At 40.4% G+C, this 22,358-nt stretch overlaps 1 protein-coding gene across 1 annotated transcript in view; it reads left to right on the top strand.

Moving 5' to 3' along the window:
- CACNA1E (calcium voltage-gated channel subunit alpha1 E) overlaps window positions 1-22,358 on the top strand; it is a 378,294-nt gene that overhangs the window by 173,857 nt on the left and 182,079 nt on the right. The window contains 1 exon segment of the mRNA XM_042461588.1: window positions 117-298. Within this exon segment, the coding sequence (XP_042317522.1) occupies window positions 117-298 (182 nt within the window).

Raw genomic sequence — 22,358 nt, 5'->3', positions numbered from 1 at the left:
ACATCATGATATAGGAAGGCCCTGTTTCACTCTGCTTTCCTTGGTGAGTATGGATGCTGTTTTTTGTTTAAAAAATCATTTCTGTACCATTTGGTTTTATTTGTGTATGACTACAGGTGAATTACAAGAGCTGGACCCACCTCATCCATGTGGGGTGCAAGGATGCCCTGCAGGTTACGAGTGCAGAGACTGGATTGGTCCCAACGATGGGATTACTCAGTTTGACAACATTCTGTTTGCTGTGTTGACTGTCTTCCAGTGCATTACCATGGAAGGATGGACTACAGTGCTATACAATGTGAGTAAGACATGTGACAGAGGGGCTGGATAAGCAACCGGGTGGGACACAACATTTCCTTCCTTTAAAAGTCTCTAGTATGGGTTTTAGGTGTTGACGTTGCATGGGTACAGTGGGAATATAGAAATTCAATGCATCCAACATTTTGCTGTCTTCTGCATACCATTGGTCTGATCCTTTCACTTCATTGCTTCTCTCCACATCTCATGTTGCATAGGTCTTGGTCACTTTGTTTGCCATGATGTGTCAGACATATGTTAGCTTGTTTGGACAGCATTACAGCTAATCTTTTAACTACTTTCTTATATACCGTATGTATGTGCATAATGGTTAAGCATTCGGATTTTGGCATTCCCATCCTCAGGTATGTTCTAACAAGAAAAATGAAGGCGCTGTATTATCTCCTCCTTTAAACCATAACGTTTGGTACAGGAACCTTTCTGTGAGTGTGGACAACAGTCTTGCTCAGATCCCCTTGCCTGCTTGCCTGTGATGAGTAAGAATTGCTTCCAGATGGTTAAGTGGGAAAAGTTTTGTAATTGGGATTATTTATTTATTTATTTTCTTTCAGACTGTCAATTTGTAGGTGTGCGTAGGAAGGCTAACGTGTAATTTGTTTTATGTTTTGCGGACTAGTAACTTTTCTGGACGTTATTTCAAAGCAGGTTAAATATATATAATCAGCTCTTAGCACCTGGTATATGATAAGCACTCCTTGGAAAAAAAACAGTAAAGCTTTTTCCCATACTAAGAAGACAGGTTATTTTCAAGCTAGAAACAGATGGAGGGTTCAGCTTTTTTTGTTCTTTTCAGAAGACTTTTTTGGAAGAAGGGATCTTGCTTGTGATGGGTATAGTCATCGCACTTTTAACTCCAGTAAACAGATTTGGCAGATCTTGGATTTTCAAAAACCTGTAGAACCTGCTGTGTCAGAAATTATATAGGAATAAGTAAATTATTTGTGTACAACTTGGGAAGTGAGTTGTACCTTCCTCGTGTCATGGACAACCAACCTTCCTTCCTTCCTTCCTTCCTTCCTTCTTTCTTTTTTCTTCCTGAAGGTGCTGGGCTTCCTGAAGGTGCTGGAGATAGATGAAAATAGGCTGGTAGTGAAAGACCTCTGACTCTTTTGTCTTTCTGCTACCAAGCAAAGCCTTTTTTTTATGCAGGCAGGCTTCTAGAACTGACCTGTTCCAGTCACAGGTTTTTAAATGTATGTGCCTGATTTTTAATATTCTATTTCATTCTTATTATTAGGAAGGTGTTTTAAAATTGTTTTAGTTGATGTTTTGGTGGTGTAATTCACATTTTTATGTCCATAATTTATCCTGTTTTTATTTGAACTTTTTAATCATGTTGTAAACTAGTTTGCAATTGAACATTAAGAAAACAAAAATAATAATTATAGATTTACGTAACTTTAAAATAGACAATGAAGACCTTGACATAGTTAAAGATTTCCCATACCTTGCTCATTAATCAGAATGGAAACTACAGTCAAGGAAGCAGAAGAAGACTAGGACTTGGAAGGCAGCTATGAAGGAACTAGACAAGATCCTGAAGTGCAAATACATATAGTTAGGATTGTCCCTGCCATTGTATTTCCCATCTCTATGTATGCTTGTGAAAGCTAGACTGTGAAAAAAGTTCATAGGAAGAAAAATCAACTCATTTGAAATGTGCTGGAAAAGATTTCTGCAGATACTGTGGACTGCTAAAAAGACAAATAAATGGATCCTAGAGCAACTCAATCCTGAATTCTCCTTGAAACCAAGATGACTAAACAGAGACTATTGTACTTGTGCCATGAGAAGATACGACTCACTACAAAAGACAATAATGCTTGGTAAGGTAGAAGACAGTAGAGGAAAAAGAAGCCACCGTCATGAGTCTGGAAGACCTGAGCTGTGGGACTTAGATGTGTCTCCTTTATAGGGTCTCCATAAATCAAAGTTGACTTGATGGCAGTTAATAACAACAAGGCTTCTTTGCATTCTTTGCATCCTGGGAGATAATTGGGATAAAAATTATAAATAAATATATACATACATAAATGTAATAGGAAAAGCAGAACAATCTTCAGGTAGTTATGAGGAAGGCAACTTACTCTCCTAGCTACTAGGGCCAAACTGAGTTTTATATAACATTGCAGATCAGTGTTGCCAATTTCTGGGGAATTCTCTGGAATCTGGGGAATTTAATTAATTTCTTTCCTGGGATTTTGACTGAATAATAATAAATGTTGGGGAATTCCAGGGGGTTTGGATTTTGGTAAAACGTTCCAGAGAATATCTTTGAGACTTGTTGGCAACACTGGTGCAGACCCTTGTTCTTTTTAATGAGATATAACTCCTGAAAGGGCATCCACAGGGCCTTGGAGCCAAGCACTCCTTCAGTAGTCTGTGGCTTCTTTATGGACTTGCTCGGATATGGATTGGGACTTTAGCTCTTGTGTTCCTGGCTCATCAGATCTATGTGGCTCCTTTTAACCTACATCTTCTTCCCTATTGGAACTGGGATCTGTGCTGGCATACAATTATGATAATCTGGCCTCCTCTGAATTGCTGTCCCACTTGCTGGTGAGCATTATGACAAACTCTAGTTTCAAACACAATTTTAATCTCTTGTCGCAAGCCTCGTTCAACTCCCAGATGCTGTGGTAGTGCTTACTGCTTTTTCTCTTAGGGTTGTTGATCATAAACAAGGAGGCATCTGCAAAATACCCACATTTAAGCAGGTTTCCCACCCTTTCTACTTTTGTGGTATGGTGTGATATATAAACCTGTGCAGCTCCTGTCATAACACTGGCCAAGCAGGAACTGGCAAGCCATAGAAGAGATTAAGCTTCTAACAGTGCAAGTCTGCTAAAGGCAGACAGAGTGGGTAATTATCTAAAGTAAGGCCTCTCAGCATTCCCCATTAAATTCTTCTTGTCCCTTCCCATCTCCTCCTCCTCTCCCCTTCCCTCCTGCCATGAACGGCAATAGTATGTATATTGAAGTGGAATAATTCCATTATAAGTATGTGACACAACTCCTAGAGTGATTTGATCATATAACTAGGCTTAAAGGCCTGGCAGACACCCACGAGTGAAGTAGGCAGCGAGGAAGAACATTGCTCTTAATGCTGCTGCTGAACTGCAGGGCTGGTGACTGGGCTCCCACTGTTGGGAAGGAACGGCGCAGCCATGCATTTGGATTGGCGCCATCCCCTTTCCTCTGGGAAACAAAGCCCTTGTTTCTTGGTTCCTGCTGCTAGTGCTACTGTAAATAGCTACAAATACCAGCCTTCAGCACCTCCAAAGGATTACTGCAGAGAATAATTATTAGTTTTTTGTCTGAGTATCAGAGAATGGGATATTGCTCTTCTCTCTAAAAGAGACTAAAGTTACTTGCTGGTATGGTGCATGCGGTTTAAGCCCAGAACGGAAATGAATGTCAAGAAATTGAACTCATTCATTGTTTATAGTATCTTTTCCATTTCTAATGGATGTGATTGCATTGAATGGATTTGTGTGGGTTTTTTATTGCCATCTGCCCAGAGGTTGTCTGTAAGGGATGTAAAATTAAAAATAAATAGATGAAACAAACAATCCATTCATTTGTTTCTTTATCTATTCATTTTTCTCATTATATTCTCTGAAAACAACTGCAGGGAAGATGACAATTTAAAAAAAACACACAATAAAGTTCAATCGAGACAATCACATCCATTAGAAATTAAAAAGTTATCGTAAATAATAGCTATAAACCATAATAGCAACAAATTTTAACACAGCCAGTGGAGTCAAAAATAAAATCTATATCTTTTTAATGTTGTTCTTGTGTGCCTTGAAGTCATTTCTAATTTATGACAGCCCTAAGGTTTTCTTGGCAGAAATTGTTTAGATGAGGTTTGCCTTTGCCTTCCTCTGATCAGGGCTGAGAGTGTGTGGCTTGCCCAAGGTCACCCAATGGGTTTCAGTGGTCAAACGAGAATTGAACCCTGATCTCCAGAGTTATAGCCCAATGATCAAACCACTACATAATGCTGGTTCCTTAATACATGCTTTTTATAACACTAAAGTACCAAATCCAACTGGGCCTTATTTGGAATAAAAGGAGCATGCCGCCACCAATAATGTCTTGCATCATAATGCCTGACATTGTCCATTCACTTGTATTTCAGTATATATGGTGAAGAAGGTCAAAGGGTGTAAAATTAACCTTGTTTGGGCTGTGACCCTGTAGCCATTTGCTGAATTCAGTTGTAATGCTTACAACTGTGTGAGGCTTACAAGAACCCCCATCAATGCTAAGAATGGTGACATTAGGCTAAAAGTGGTGACTGCCTACTAATGAGCAGGTATACAACTTTACTGAGGGACGATTGGAACTCAGATCTCCCTGATCTATACCCAGTACACTGTCCACTAACCCACAAGATTGGCATCAGTGTAACATAAGGTTGTGCTGTGTTATTTTTGTTATATATTGAGTAAAGAAGCATATTTGGTAATAAAAGAGATGTCTAGCGTTGTCCTACAGATGCTTTGCAAAGGAAAACTTTGAAGGTTGCAAAGGAAAACCTTGATCAAAGTGGTATCTTGTTTTTGTTGTTGTTGGTTTTTGGTCATTGTTGATGAAAGGAACAGCAGAAGGAACATCAGCATTTAATAAAAATATAACAGTAGTATAAAGTGTATTTACCTGTCTTCTATCTGTTAGATATCTACAAAACAACATTTAATATGCAGTAGATATTTGGATGTTTTCAAAAGCTGGCATCAGAACTGTGTTGCCCTTTAAATGAAAAGATATTTCAAAGAGGATGTAAAGCTGCAGATAATACTAACCCAAGTTTTTACCTTGGAAAAATAGATCTGGAATACATGGGGTAGAAGAGGTGCAAGTGTGGCATCTGTGTTTGCTTTCTTGTATTCATGTCGGGGTTGGGGAAGAGGAACATCACCAGCTAATTTGAAAATGTCACAGACATTTATTTGACCAGACCAAATTGGTTCTTCAGGACAAATTTTGTTTCCACATGTGTCAGTAAATTCATTTTGGAATTGTTCATTCTGTAAAATATTTGTTATGATAGTTTTAGTTTCATTAGCATGAGAATTGGCTTCAGTAGATGTGTAGATCAAGGGTGGGGAGTGTTGGATTGCAACAACCATCAGCTCTTGTCAGCATAGCCAATGGTAAGAGATGTGGTGTAACAACATCTGGAGGGCCACATGTTCTTCATTCACATGATCGCTAAAGGCCTCTGGTTTTTTGGTACCTTCGCAGTAATTGCATTAATAATTGTTTAAATAATAATTATTTAAAAGTACAGTCATCCCTCCTTGTTCACGGATTTGGGATCTGCGGTCTTGATTACTCATGGACAGCAAACAGGAAGGTAACAAAATAGTGTAGCCATTGAAATCAGTGAGACACCAATATTAGCAATTTTTCCAATTCGTGCGCCTGGGGGAGGCGGAATAGATCCCCTGCGAATCAGAAAGGACGACTGTATATCTTTAATAAAAGTGTGTTTCAGCTGCTCCTGTTACAGCAACTCGGCTAATATGATAGTTTCTTTTTACCCACACTCTCCTTTAAGTCCTGTAGAATAGTTCTTATGTTATCTGACATGGGAGACCAGCAGGTTCCCCCCCCCCCTTTTCTCAATGTGACAGGAACTGGCACCAAATTTCATCTGTTTGTTTCTTTCCTGGAAACTTGCTATGGACCAGCAACCAATAGCTCACAGGGTGGCACCAGTTTATAGGCCCCCACGTTGAGTGGCAGTGCTGTAGAACATACAGTGAAACTGTAGACTGCTGTATAAGATACAATGGATTGCCTCTGCATGTAGGCAAAAGAAAGTGAGCTAGCAGGTGATTTTCAGACCTGAGTCTGAGATAGGCTATCTGAATTTCCTATCTGTTGAGGAGTGCAGAGAGGATTTTTTAAAAAATGTTAGTCTAGCTATGCAGGAACTGTTTTTCCATGAATAGCTCCTCTTAGGTAAGTGATGCACCCACATGGGATAGGTTAAATCGCATGGATCCCAGCACAGAAGTAGTTCCCTGTTGCAAAACAGGTGTGCAAAGATGTATGCTGGATGGGCAATGGCATGGAGCCACATTTGTGCACCCCTAACCCTACTGTGGGCTGCATCCACACCTGAGCATGCCAAAATCCCTGGGCATGTATTGTTTCCTGTCACCGTTTTTAACATTTGAGAGAGGGGAAAGCAGTGGTTGCTATACTTTTTCAGGGTACTGCCATCTTTCCTCTTGGGTGACAATTCTAGTCCACCCTTCAATACCTATTTTCTGATATTAGGTCTACTGTTTGTGCAGCAGCCAGCTGGTCTGCAGCAACTACAGTTGCATCCAGCTCATCACCACCGCCTCCTCCCCAGCCTTTCGTTGTGAATACAGCAGTGATGGTGGCCCAGGTTTGCTCCCTCTTTCCCATGCCTACTTTACAGCAAAAGAAAGGCCAGTGACCATACAGCAAGTTGTACTAGTGATCAGGCAGGTGGTCACCATGGGAGCAGCAACCAAGCAGCTGGCTGGGCAGCCACCAAGAAGTCTCTCATCTATGATTGCCTTGCAGCAAAGGTCTGTACAAGTGAGAGGCTTCTTGGTTGCTGCTTTACCCATTGCTCAATCGCTACTTCCTTTGGTCACCCTAGAAACGGCAACCTGGGAATGGCAACCGAGCAGTAGTCCATGCCAGCCTTGTACCAAAGGCCAGTGTGGGTGAGAGGCTTTTTAGTCCCTGCTCTCTTTGCACTTGATCACTCTGGGAGCAGCAACTAAGCAGCTGAATGAGTAGTGGCTGAGAAGCCTCTCACCCATGCTGGCCTTGCATCTAAGGCCAGTGTGGGTGAGAAGCTTCTTAGTCACTGCTTGACCAGCTGCTTGGTTGCTGCTCCCCAGATGACTGGGTGCAAAGGAAGAAGCGTCTCCCTGGTGAGGAAGGATTCTCAGTTCTTCAGTTCTTCTCAAGAGATATGTCTTCCCCATATACCTCCTAATTGTATCTCCCACCAAGACACAAACATTGCTTCTTCTCTTAGCCTGTCAGATGAAAGAAAGCAGGGGCAGCAGTGCAGCCCCAACCTAGTCCCAGCAAAGCTCAGAAAGCTTAAGCAGGATCCCAAATGTGAAAGCTCTTTTTTGTCGCCACTTCTCCCCTACCGCTACATGCTCTAACTCCTCATCTTCATCATGGTACTAAAGGTTGCTGGTTCACCTTGTCTTTCTTGCATGCCAGTATTTTGACTGAAGGCTCACCCGCTGCCCCATTTTTTCTCATTGCCCCTGTGGATTTTTCTACTGCACCTAGGGCGGTGTACCACCCACTTTGGGAATCACAGGGGTGGAGTGTTCTAGACCCAGGGCACTGGAAAGCATTTTTTATGGGGGGGGGGTTTGGCTTTGGTGTGATTGTGGGGCTAATGGTGTCTGATGAAGTTGCAAAAGCAGGGCCCAGGGGCTACACTTTTACCATCCCTGATGTACTCAATAGACCATTGTCTTGATAACTGGGTCATATCAATCATTATTCTGTCAGCTGCTGCTACTTGTTACCATTGATAACATATAAAAAAGGGGGATTACACATGACTGACCTGCCACCATCCTACTATCAGTGGTAAGTCTTAACATTTTAAAAAAATATCCAAAAAATAGGCATATTCATTTCCCCTCTCCCAAATTCTCTCTGAGAGTTGTCTGCTGGGAACATTTAGTTCAATGCTAGTGCAAACCCACTGAAAAGTATGGCAAAATTTAGAGACCCATCATATCCTGGGATTTCCAAATTGGTGGAAATCTCATCTCACACCTCTCTCTCTTCTCCTAGCCCTTTCTGTACTTTATTCCCATCCTGCCCTGATCTCTGCTTGGAGTCTTCTGCCACATCTAATACATGATTGTGTCCTGTTGTTACATGCTTTTAATCCATGTACGAACACATCTTCTCTGATGGCATTGTTCTTGAATTTCCTTCATGTCATGCAAGACTATAGCAAGGGTGAGTGAATATAAGTGCATTGAGTTAGATAACTCTAAAAAGGACTGAATCATCTTGTATGGTGCTGCAGGAACCCTGTATAGGCTTGGTATTATGGAATGAAAATAAGCTAATAAATATAGTTAGGCTTGAAACCCACTTGCCTGATTGTCTATGGAAAGCAAGAATTCCAGCCACGTTTTCAGTTCAGGAAAGGAACTCGATGATTTTCTTTTATTTTCAGGCCATCAAACTACCACAGAGTACAAATATGTTTGTGTATATCAAGCAGACATGAAATGCTTATATGCTACTGACTTCTTTATTTACTTGGAGAGACAAAATTTGGCTTGCAGGAATGAATAGGAAATCTTTTCCCCCTCCATTTTGCCTTCTTGTAATAGATGTGGATTTCAATCTGAATTTGGCCCCACAGGTTACCATTTGCTTCAGAGTTCTTTCTCTCTCTTTGTGCATGTGTGTGTGTGTGTAATTGTTGCTGTGTGTCTTCAAGTCATTCCCAAGTTATGGCTACCCTAAGGTGATCCTATCATGGGGCTTTCTATGCAATATTTGTTCAAAGGAGGTTTGCCATTGCCTTCTGCTGAGGCTGAGAGAATGTAATTTGCCAAAGGTCACCCAGTGGGTTTCATGGCCAAGCAGGGAATTGAATCCTAGACTACACAGTCGTAGGCTAACACTCAAACCACTACACCATGCTGGATACAAACCCACACACTGTACTTTACTTTCTTTTCTCTATGTATGTACTTGTTTTCAAGCTCAAATGAACATAGGGGGAAGAGATGCCAAAATTTTGTTCACATGTTGAGTATTTCATATGACAACACAGTTGCTCAGTCCAGCTGTAGCTGCATTGACTGTGTTGTGGGGGAAACTAAACTTTACAACCATTAGAAAAGAAACCAGAATTCTGTTCCTTATTGAGGTTTTAAGAGTGCTTTGAGATGCCCAGTATGCACCAAAGTGACCAAGAGCCTATTACAGACAGAAATGAGCAGCAGAACCATTTGAAACAGGATCTGCAAGGTGGCTTCCCATTACAAGTTGGCTTAAATTACAGTGGTGACTCCACAGCAACCTCCTCTGCAAAAAGCGTGAAACAAGAGCAAAGATTAAAAGCAACCATAAAAATAATGCTGCTGTTTATGCCTTAACTGGATTCCTCTATGACTGCACATTTCCAACTCTATGATTTTTTCTGTGTAAAATAAGATAGGGTTTTGCAGGAAAAAAAACATGGTTTTCGTGCAAAAAATACATGTATTTCTGTGCTGAGTATTTTCCCCAAATACTTCAGGATGTGTGAATACTGGGTGAAAACTGCACAAAGTTCTTGCCTCTTTTCTGTTCATCCTGACCGGGTTTCTTGACACTCCAATAATAATTAATAGCAAATAATCTTTCCATTTCTACCTATAAGAAGGTATTGTATATACTCAACTATACGTTGACCTTATGTATAGGTTGAGAGCAGGTTTCGGGGCCAAAATTATGAATTTTGATATGACCCATGGATAAGTTGAGGGCAAAACTTAGCCACATGTGGCAAAGGATGAAAAGAATGAAGCAAAGAAAAATGATGCTAATGATCTTTAACCTTTTTGACAGATGTAACTGTTTGTGCTCACCCTAAAGGCTGGATGGATGAGACAGCAGAGGGGATTGATGGATTGATGCTTCTTTTATGTGCTCCAAGGAGAGATTAAGCTCTCACCTTTCACCAGGACATGGTTCCTTTTTTGATAAGAGTTATAGTACTGTACTTACATTGACTTGTGGATAGATCAATCCAGGTTTTTTAGTCAATTTTTTAAAATTAAAATGTCTAGACTTATACATGAATATATACAGTAAGTTCTTTTGTGTGCAAGGGATCTAAGACAGAGAGGAGGACTAAGTGCATGCCCAGTACACATCAACATCTGTTGTGTACAATGAGAAAAAAGACTTTGAATCTATAGAAACACATATAGCACAAAGACAGGGGTTAGGATTATGATGTACTTTCTTCTGGCATCCACAGTGTAGTCTAGTGACTAGATCAAAAACCATCCCATGTTTTGGGGAATTTAGCAAACAAACTGCTTGCAGGTCAGGTGTAGAACATCTCAGCTAATAAAGCATATGTATGCAAAATGTAACATTTCTACAAATGAAAGAATTACATTTGATGGACAGCAAAACTGCAAAGGATGTTGGAAACTGGTGGCCAAAAGGCCCATCTCCTGAGATTCCATGTGAATATATTTCTCTTGCATTTCTGGTATGACATAAGGAGGCCAGGGAGCGTTCAGGTTTAGTTTGGGGCAACTGATGTCTGACCCCTACAGAGCTTGTCAGTGTAAAGTTTATCTATTTGGCACAGAGTAGTGGATATCATTGTGTAAGAACAAAAGAAGTCACCTTTCCAAAAGAGGATGCTAACAAGCATGGAGAGAACAAAAAAAGTTTCTAATGAAAATGCATGTTCAGGCAGAAAGAAAGAATAAAGATGAGATTTGTACCAAAAATGCTTGGAGGAAGTTCAATGAAATTGAAAAGGGAGAGTTGCCAATGATATGTACACAGTATATTATGACTGCTTTGAAGCGGGGGGGGGGGGGGGGGAACCTTGCATGAAACAGAAATTACACACCTTGTGAAACTCTTGGCAAGATGGCAAAAAGCTGCTTCATGTCTTAGGCTATGTTGCTTCACACCACTCCATTGGGGCAGGGGAGAGGTTCCCTTTTGTTTTCTCTCCCTGTGCTGAAGAAGAAAGTAGCAATGGATGTGCTCGATTCTTTAATTTAGTAAAGGTGCCCTTGAGGATGCTTTGAGTTTCAGTTCTCATTTCTGCAGGAATGTTATGTCTTCATAACATCCTTGAAACAAATATAATTATCACTAAAATAAAATACATATTTAAGAGCTTCCATTTGAAATCATGTTGTGTGTTAAATACATTTCAGCTTCTTTCATGTAATAGTGGAGGACCCAAATTCCCAGCACAAAAGATAGGCCTAAGCTTGCATGAAAATCTTAGGTGGCTTGACCCACAGCCTCTAGGATTCTCAATGTAGAAAAGGGCATGCATGCAGTCAAGGGGATCTTGTTTGTCTGAACATGCTATAGTTAGTTTTATTCAAAATGATTCATTGTGGAAGAGTACAACTGAAGAGGAGGTATAAATACCTTTTCTTCCAAACTCTACAGGCCAGGACCTCTGTAAGACAAATAGATACCCTGTCCCATTCCCCAGCAAATGTTTCTGAACGTGTGCCTTGAGTAATCAAAGACCACTACCGTTAATATATGAAGACACTACCGATGAAGAGCAGAAAGTTACACAACATATTAAATAGGAATTGCACATATGGGAAAGAATGGTAAAACAGTATGTACAATCAATTAATTGATTGTCTAAAGATATATGGTATAAAAAGTTCATAGAACAGTTCTTAAAACTCAATTTACTGAATTTATGTGTAATTTCTACTTTGTATGCTGTGTACCTTTCTGCTGTTGATCAGTAGTCTTCCACAATCAACCCAGCCTGCTAGCCCAAGCTTTTGCAGTTATAGGATGTTTCAAGGTGGCTGTGTGAATTCATATGGCTTAGAGGAGCCCTGGAGGAGGAAGGAGAGTTGGGCTTCCATTTTCAAATACAGTGCACCCACTCCGATAAAGGACAAAATGATTGCTCTCTCCTTCCTTATGCTACATACAGGAATGGAAGCTGAAGTTTATTTCAACACTGTGGAAAAGACTGTCTTTCACCAAATCAGGAGGAAGCCCCATTTGCCTTTTAGTATCATAGGAAATTAAAAATTTCCCATACCTTGGATCAAACATTGATCAGAATGGAGACTGCAGTCAAGAAGTCAGAAGAAGATTAGGGATGAGAAGGACAGCTATGAAAGAACAAAATCCTAAAGTGTAAAGATATATAGCTGAACACTAAAGTTAGAATTGTTCAAGCCATTGTATTCCCTGGTCCCATGTACAGCTGTGAGAGCTGAACAGTGAAGAAAGCAGATAGGAAGAAAATTAATTCATTTGAGGTGTGCTGTTGGAGAAGAGTGCAGAGAATACCATGGACAGCTGAAAAGACAAATAAATGGGTCCTTGAACAGATCAAGCCAGAACTCTCCCTGTGGGCCAAGATGACTAAATTGAGGCTGTCATACTTTGGCCATATAATGAGAAGGCATGAGTCATTAGAAAAGACAATGATACTGGGGAAGGCAGAGGGCAGTAGAAACAAAGGAAGATTCCGTGCCAAATGAACAGACTCAGTCAGGGAGACCATGGACCTGAGCCTGCAGGATCTGAGCAGGAAGGTAGAGGATAGGGGGGCTTGGAGATGTCTCATTCACAGGGTTGCCATGAATCGAGATTGACTTGAAGGCAGCTAACAACAGGAAGTGGAATTAGGAGTCAAATTATTTCCAGACCTGCAGATGAGTTGCCAGTTGCTCTGCAACAATGAGAGATTTTATGGTCATCTGCCCAACAGTATCTTGATCTGGAATATATGACTGTTACAAAATCATGTTACAAAACATGTTAATCATGTTACAAAACCATATCCATGAATAATAAAATATGTAGCACAGGTTAATCTGAAGCATTTAAGCAGTGCCTAGTTCTTACATTTATTGTCCATGCTTTTGTTTGTTAACTGGCGTAAGAATGGTGGCAGGGAATGGTAATCTAGGATCCTGCCAGCAGCTGGTCAGCATTATGGCTGTGATCCTACCCATCAGAGTACTTGTGTCAATGTAGGTGCAGCTGCAGGGTGGGCAGTGGTGTGGCACAGAAGTAAAATGGCTGTGGGTGCTATGATGACTGAGGATGGGGATGGTGGCAGTAAAAGCCATTCTATAGGAGACAAAGCTGCCCTGCAAAGATCATGATTTTTTTTCCAGTGTTTACTTCTAACATCTTGTGGCTGCTCTCCCCTGCCCAAAAAAACCAACAACCATAGGCCACCTGTGGCACCTAACAGTAAGGCTGGCCCAAATGAAGGGTGAAGTGTGTGAGACTGCAGTTCTCTGCCATGATTTCAAGAGTTCCTACAAACTGTGTTGTGATTTCTATTTCACCAAGTTTTGTTTTTCCAAAACAATCACAATATATTATGTACATAAAATTAGTAGACCTCTCACTAGATCTAGTTGGGTTTGGTTTTGTTTTGCTTTGTTTTTTACAAAGTGGCTTTAGTGTGAATCTGGCCTTTATTCAGTCTTTCTGCTCAAACATATATTTTCCCCAAATTGTCTCCCAGCTCAAATAGCATGGGTAGCCTTGGTGACAGTCCTCCTGGGTTGAAAATACTGCTGCTGAATGCTAAGTTGTTTAATGGAAAAACAAGTGCCATTCTGGATCAGCATGCCGACCGACCTTGTATTGCAGAGACCTGGTTGGAAGAAGCTGGAGAAGGGTAATCTCTCTCAGTTTTGCCCACCAGGATTCTCTGTGCAGCAGCAGGCAAGACCTGGGGGTGGGGCGGTGGAGTTGCAGTGGCTTATCATGATTCCCTTGTGGTTTTTAGACTGTAAGACAAAAGCGTAATAATAATAATAATAATAATAATAATAATAATAGATTAGAAGCATTTTTGTTCCTCACATGCTTCTTAACATCCTGCTCTGCAAAGCTGTCCTCTCTCATCACTGCACATTGATCCAAAAGTGCTTGCATAGAGTAATAGATTTTTACACCAGTATTAAGGCAACAGTAGGATTCTGCCAAACTCAGAGGCAGTGTATGCTACTGTTGAAAAGTTTTCTTCTCACTATTACATAACTTTTGTGTGTTTTGCACTGATTTTTAATATTTCAGGGCTTTTTTCACAAATTTTGTGAAAGGCAATTGGTAGCATGATCTTTTTACTTACTGATTCTACAGACTAACACAGCTGCGTCTTTGAATTTTATCTTTGTGAAAGGCATTTGTGCAAAATAATTTGTTTAATACAAAATACATTTTGATCAATGTTTTTGCACATATGGGAAGATTTATTTCCCTGACTGTTTTTAACAGAGTTCCTGCCTGGTTGTGTGAACATGTTTTACTCACCACAGATGAGAGGGGATATGCAGAGTAACTGTTTGCAAACCTATATTGCATTAAGTACAAAAGCTGATGAGTTGTGGCATGTCACATCTTTGCACAGTTTACATTACAACCCCAAATGCCCATTTTTACAACATTTAATGATTTTGCATTTTGCTGACTGATGTCTCAGTTACAGAGTACTATCAAAATACTGAAGTCACTTCAAGCCAAGATCACAATTTGGGTCAATCAAAAAATTATGCCTACTCTGCGTTTTCGCTTTGTGTAAAATCAGTGAAAGATTTGTAATTCACTTTGGTGTGAGATTGAGGGCTCACAAAATAGACATGCTCTAGGTACAAAATCAGTTTACATCAGTAGCTGGTACACAGGTGGAGGGATGAGAGACAGTGAAAAAGTGGTGCTTCTATTTAATGGGTACCATTAAAATTTATAGAATTAGAATGTAAGTTCCACTTTATCTTTCTACTGTGCCTGGCTGTTCCACCTCTGTATTTTGGCACAGAAAGAAAGAGAATTTTGTGTTGTATTTTTCCTTTTCTAGTAGCAGTACTTTGATATTGGAAGATGGCTCTTCTCACCCAAAGGGTTTTGCTGTTCTTGGGCTAGCACAGCCTTTGGCTTTTCCAGGGTTGTGCTCTTGTCCTGTGGGACCATTCTTGTGAGTGTCGAAACAACAGTTTCATGGCTTAATTGAATCCCTGCTTGCTCAGGAAGGCTAGAGACATTTGAAACAAAAAAGGGGGCAGGAACGAGCACGGCAAAGTGGATTAAGAAAGATTAATCCTTGTTCACTGGCACTATGATACGGCTAGCTATGGAAAGTTCAAAAAGGATTTTTTTCTCAAATGAGCTATAGCAGGAAAACTTATGGGATAATGAGCTTGGAATTCATAGAGATGGACACGCTGATCCCCATCTGACTTGAATTGACTTGCAAATTAACTGAGTTATTTTCTCTCTCTTTTCTTAAAAGGAAATAATTTGTTTCATATTACAACCCAAATCCATTTCCCTACCAGTCCTCACCCCAGTAATTTGCTCCTCTTACCAAAAACATCCTGTTCCTTTCCCCACAATGCTATAATTGGTAGAAGTAGCCATGGGCATGGCACATAAGAGAAAGACCTGGCCCTTGACTCTCTATCTGCAAGCTGCTTGGAATGTGATTGGGCAAAGGGGAGAGTGGCTTATGGAAGATGTCCCTTTCTAAAGGAGTGCACATTAAACTCTTTGACAAATAAAAAGCTGTGTATTAATCCTCAATGAAATGGATCATTAAGATCCATTTCAATCTGGCTTCATGCCTGGCTATGGGACAGAGATAGCTTTGGTCTCCTTGGTAGATGACCTACACAGGGAGCTAGACAGGAGGAGGATGTCCCTCTTGGTTCTGCTGGTCCTCTCAGCAGCCTTTGATACCATCAACCCTGGTATCCTTCTGGGGCATCTTTCTGGGATAGGGTGTGAGGGCACTTTCATGGATGGATGGACTCAGAAGGTGGTGCTGGGGACTACTTGTTCAACACCCTGGCCACTATCCTATGGTGTCCATCAGGATTCATTTCTGTTCCTCATGCTGTTTAAGTTTACATGAAACCACTGGAAGAGGTCATCTAGAGTTTTGGGATTCAGTGTCCCTGCTGCCCCCTCCCTTTTTTTTTTTTTTTTGCCAGCAAGCTAAAACTATTCATTCAAGCAGGCTTTTAATATATAATCATGTCAGTGTGGCTTTGATATGGGGTGTGTTTTTTAGTTATGCTTTTTAACTTCTGTATATTTTTATGTAATTTTATACTGCTTTTAGTTAGATTATTTTAATTGTTTTTACATTTTTATTTTAAGTTTTTTAAAATGTTTTTCTCTCTGAGCTGCCTTGGGCCCCTTTTTGGGAGAAAGGCAGCATACAAAATAAATAAAGAAAGAAATACGATGTCATCGGCAGGATGATAGTGAACAAATTGAAACTTAATCCAGACAAGACAAAAGACAGATCAGGGAATAGGGATTCAGCCTGTGTTGGATGAGATTATGCTCTTTTTGAAATCTCAGGTTTGCAGTTTGGAGCTTGGATTAGGATGTCCAGGTTTCACTTTTGGCCAGGAGAGCATTTGCTCAGTTAAAATTAGTGTGCTAGTTGTGGCCGTTGGTTGAGAAGTCAGATCTGGCTATCGTGATACATCGTAGTCCACCTAGACTACTGCACCACACACTCTACATGGGTATGCCTTTGGAAAATGTTTGGGAACTTCAGTGAGTCCAAAATAGTGCCGTCAGGCTGTTGAATGTGATTATGTCACATATACACACTGAAACAGCTGTTTCTGTGCTAGCTGTTTTAGTTCCAGGCAAAAATCAGTGTTGATTTTGACCTTTAAAGCCCTACATAACTTGGGTCCAGACTATCTGAAAGACCATATTTACCTATATAAACAACAATATGCATTAAGATCAACAGGGGAGGGTTTTCTGATAGTTCCATCAACCTCACAGGTATAATTGGTGAGGATTCCAGAGAAAACCTTCTCTTTGGAAGGCTATAGAACTCCCTTACACAGGAGGTCTGGTTAGCCTCCTCTCCCTCTTGTCTTTCTGCCGACATGTGAAGACTTTCTTATTTAGGCAGGCCTTTTGAATTTTAATAATGGAGTTGTAGTGTGGTGTTTGGAGTAATGCGGTGTGCTGTAGTTTTAAATTTTTTACCTTTTTAAACTATAGCGGGTTACAAACCGCCATTTGGGACGTCCTCAGCACGTCCCAGTTTAAAAAAGGGGCGTCTCCTCCAGACGCCCCTACTCCTGTTACGGACTCTGTCCATAACAAACGGTGGCCGTTCCACACGGCTGCCGCCATCTTGACGCACATCAGGCAGCGCTAATGACATCGTGAGTGCGCCATTGGCACCTCGCAGCGTCATTAGCGCACCGCCAGAAGAAGCTCCATTTTGGAGATTCTTTTTTGCTCCGCTCGGAAACCGTACGGTTTGGCTGCTGCGGCTCCCTCGTGGAGCAAACAGCAGCGCCAGCAGACCACTGCAAAGCGGCAGTCTGTAACGGACCCATGTTGTAAATATGTTGCGTTTATAACTGTTTTAACTAGGTTTTTAATAATACTGCGGCTTAATGCTCTTTTAACTTTTGTAATCAGTGTTTTAACTGTTACTATTTTTGAAACGATTGCAAGCTGCTTTGGATCCCATTTTGGGAATAAGTGCAATAAATAAATAAATAAATAAAGTTTGTAACCGTTCAAGGGCACTGATGCTAAGACTGAAAACAAAAAGTGACATATGAAAGTAAACTAAAACTGGGATATTAAGGTCCTTATTCAGATAGTCTGTTCCTGCTCAAAGTTGTTTGGCACATCCTCCTTTTAGTAAGCTATTATTTCATACTGAAAAGGAAATTATGCAGAATTTAACATTATTTTAATAATGCTCAAGATGGAACATGATGGTTACTGCCTGCTTTGACCTCACTGTCAATGACAAGTGTTCCTGCTGGCTCTCCCTCAGTATAGTACTAGGTGTCAGTGCCTCTGTACATTGGTTCTCCTATTCAGAAATTCTTTCTTGCTCTTTCTCTCTTTCATTAGTTAGACAGCTTTAATTTGATCACTTGTACTTAAGGTTACACTTCATTACAGCTATCTGTTTCTGGTACCCATCCACTCTACAATGAGTTTCAGTGAATACATTCTCTTTTCACAAATGGCTTAATAAGGAAATTGCTGGCTTTCACAGAACAAAGGTTAGCTAGCATAGAGGAGGTTAGATTGCTGCATTGCAAAGACATTTCAGAACAGTTCTATGGAGCTTAATGTACTGATGATAGGGAGGTGAAGGCCTGACTTTCAAGCAAATCCTACAGTTGTACAAAACTGGGCAACCTTGGAATCAGATGGAGTTTGGAGCTTTTGCATTTCCTCCATGGATTTTCCATTTCTGCATATCTCTTATAGATGTAAGAATTAGTTTGTTTTTAGAAGGTATGTGGATTATAGGGTTTATGTTGTGGTGGTAGTGAACTTGAAGAAAAATGTAAAACAGTTGTATATGTTTTGAGAAATCATCTTATTTATTCAACATACATTTTAAACAAAGGAATAACACCCCTTCTGTCTTTCTGAAATACACAAGGGAAACAACACTTATCCAATCTAGAATGATCAATTTTCTGGTCTTCTTCATTGTCATATGTTTGGTGTTTATGTGGCCAAGATGGCACCATTCACATAGAGGACTTAGGGGAATACTACAAAAGCAGTCTTTAGGGTAACTTTCCCCCAGTATCAGTTTTAATACGCTGTTAAAAGTGAGTATTCTTAGTGTGTATGGGATGCTATATGGTTGGAACCCTGAAGCACTGTCCAGACTGTTGTAAGTCATGTTTGATGTTTTTTCTTATGCAGACTTGATAATAAAATACAGTAGATGCATGGCCAGTAGGACCCCCCCCCCCAAATACTTGAAGGTACTAGTGATCATTTTGGAGGGAAAAAAGTGTCACCCCAAAGTTTGGGAGGATTAGGTGAAAATGGGAGTGTGGTCCTACAGGGTCCCCAATCCTTGACAGTTCCCACCCTGATCAAGGAAAAGGAAATGTCTGGTGTGAGACCATTCTGCCCTTTCCCTGACATCTCTCTCAGAAATGGAGTAAGTGCAAATGTCTATTTGCTAGATAGTGGCATGGAGATACAAGAAAAAGATGTGGCAGTGTTTATCTTTGGGAACTAGGGAATAAACTGACAGCAGAGCATCACAAAAGAAAAAAAGTTAGCTTTTATTGATCCCATTCTCTTAGTGACCCACACATACCCAACTCATTTTCAAATGGGTCACCATTTCATTTAATCCTGCCACCACCTCAAGACTCCTTGTGCATTATCTCAAGTGCTATAGTGGGTTGAGATGAGATAGATAAATGCCTTCTATAAAAATAAGACCTTTCCCCCTCTAGATTGGTAATGCTGGCTGCCCACTAGCATATTCCTGTAACACAGACATAAGGAAAGTACAGCCAACCAGATGTTTCTGGACTCCTGCAAACTCTCATTAATGTAGTAAGTGATGAGGAGTGTTGGGAGTTGCAATCTAACAATCTTTGGGGGGGGGCTGCATTTTGTCGAAACCTGCTTTAAACTTTCTGAGGACGATAACATTCAGTTCACATTGCATCCAAACATTATAAGAAGTGCAGATTGATAATCCAACCCAGTTAATTATTACTTTCTTTGGCATCATGCAACCTCATACCTGAATTCTTCAGGTGCTTTAGGTATTCATAGAATCATAGAAACATAGAGTTGGAATAGATCGCAAGAGCCATCCAGTCCAACCCCCTGCCATGCAGGAAATCTAAACAAGTTAGATCCCTCCTCAATATGACATCCCTTCAAGTATTTAAACAGGGCTATCATATCACCTCTTAACCTTCTCTTCTCCAGGCTAAACATCCCCAGCTCCCTAAGTCGTTCCTTATACGGCATGGTTTCCAGACCCTTCACCATTTTAGTTGCCCTCCTTTGGACACGCTTGTTTCTCCACATCCTTTTTAAATTGTGGTGCCCAGAACTGGACACAATATTCCAGGTGGGGCCTGACCAAAGCAGAATATAGTGGCACTATTATTTCCCTTGATCTAGACACTATACAGTGGACCCTTGTTATATGCTCCAAGATCCCCCGTGGATAACAAAATCTGTGGATGCTCAAGTCCCATTAAATATAATGACAGAGCAAAATGGTGTCCCTTATAAAAATTGAAAAACCACGGTTTGATATTTGAAATTTATGCTTTTTTTGAACATTTTCAAACAGTGGATGCTTGAATACGTGTATTAAAAATCCGTGTATAAGAAGGGCCAACTGTACTTCTATTGATGCAGCCTAAAATGGCATTGGCTCATTTCTCCGTGTTGAAATTCATTTTGTTAGCTTTGGCCCAGCTTTCTAGTCTGTTCAGGTCATTTTGAATTTTGATCCTGTTCCTAATTTGGTGTCATCTGCAAATTTGATAATTATGCCCCCAATTCTGTCATCCAAGTCATTGATAAAGATGTTGAATAGCATTGGGCCCAGGACAGAGAGAGCCCTGTGGGACCCCACTGGTCACTTCTCTCCAGGATGAAAAGGAGCCATTGTTGAGCACCGTTTGGGTTCGGCCAGTCAACCAATTACAGATCCATGTAATAGTTACGTTATTTAGCCCACATTTCACTAGCTTGTTTGCAAGAATGTCATGGGGAACCCTGTCAAAAGCTTTACTGAAATTATTGTCACCCCTTGCCCCCACCCCCACCTATGACATTCTCGGGCCACCTTCAGTTGTTGTTATTGAGTGAATGAGCACTGAAATAATTGAATATTCTGGGCACTCCTGCTGCTAAAATTGCACAGTAATAGCTAGAAAGGAAATCAAGGTTGGAATTCAGTTCTGGTTGTGTGTGTATCTGTGCATATACACACACTTGTAACAGAGCTGCTGGGAGAAAAGAGTGTTGATTAAACTTTCATGCCCACCTTGATGGACTGAAAGGAGAGAGGAAGAGGAAAGATTCAAGAAGTGGTATTACTTTGTAAAAACGGCAAGCTCAAAAAGTTGGCATGGCTCCAGCAAGTCATACAACCTCTCTACTATTTCTGCATCCCCCAGATCTGTTTGGCTCACTTCACCTTCATGTCCCTTAGATCCCCTATTTTATTTGCATTTTCTGTGCTTTCCTTATCTAAGCGCTTCTTTTAAGAATATGAATATTCAGCTATTTTTGAATTTGCAAATGAGGACAAATAACTTCCACATTTTTCTCCCTTTTGCAAGGAAAAGGAATATTTATGTACAGTTTTCACCCAGTATTCACACATCCCAAAGTGTTTTGGGAAATTATATGGGTTTTTTTGTAATTCAATTTTGGGTTTTTTCTTTTCTTTTTCGTGGTTTCTTTTTGATGCAAGAATGCTGTCCCCCCCCCCAGCCCACCCACAAAACATAAACCTTGTGGAACAAAAATCTTGCATAATTAAAAAAAATCTTGTGCAAACAACTGCAACCTTAGACAATTATGTGGTCTATTTTTGTGTGTAAGATCACTGTTTTTGTACAATATTATTTTGTGTAATATCTTTGTGGGGAAAGATCAATTACTTTTGGCCACATGGTTGACTGGAGACAGTTTGTTTTGGCAAAGCCCCACAAATCTCACACAAAAAGCACAGAATAATTTCCTGAAATGCTTTGTGATGTGCATCTGTCAGCCCAAAACTTGAAAATTGTTGCTACTGCATTTATTCTTTGCAATCGGGTTTCCTGAGTGTTGGTAAACCCATTTCTTGGTTAGGTTAATAGAGGTTAATATTCTTTCCATTGTTGGCATCTTCGCAGAAACAATGAAGCCCATTACTATGTAGTAGCTAGTAGCTACTAGCTGAATACCAAGTGGTTATGTAAATGTCACTTCCAGTGCCAGGTATCACAAAAGTGGTGATGCTGGGTACCCCAAAAAGACCACAACAAAGATACCTTAAACAGCAATAGGTACTAGCTATCTGCAGCAATATGTACCATAGACAGTGTTATCTACCTACCTATGGATAAGCGCCATTCAGCTCAATATAACTTACTTCTGAGTAGTCATGCATAGGATTAAAAGTATACCATGAAAATGCCAGCATGATGTAGAGTTTTGAGCATTGGACTATAACTCTCAAGACCAAGCTTGGCCATGGAAACATTGAGTGATCTGAAACGTCACACTCTCACAGCCTCAGAGGACAGCAAAGGAACTCTACCATCACTCTCAAATAAATCTAGGCAAGAAAACCTCATGATAGGTTTGTTTTAGGGTCACCATAAGTCAGAACAGGCCTGAAGGCACACAACAACAACAACAACAACAACAACAATGAAAATATAATAAAAATGTGTGTATTTGCTGCTAGATCATGTAATAAAACTAAAAATGTAAATAAGATAGTT

Source organism: Sceloporus undulatus, chromosome 4 (assembly GCF_019175285.1).
Source record: "Sceloporus undulatus isolate JIND9_A2432 ecotype Alabama chromosome 4, SceUnd_v1.1, whole genome shotgun sequence".
In the NCBI taxonomy this organism is placed as follows: Eukaryota; Metazoa; Chordata; class Lepidosauria; order Squamata; family Phrynosomatidae; genus Sceloporus; species Sceloporus undulatus.
Note: the sequence above shows the minus strand (reverse complement) of the source record. Positions and strands in the feature narration are given on the sequence as shown.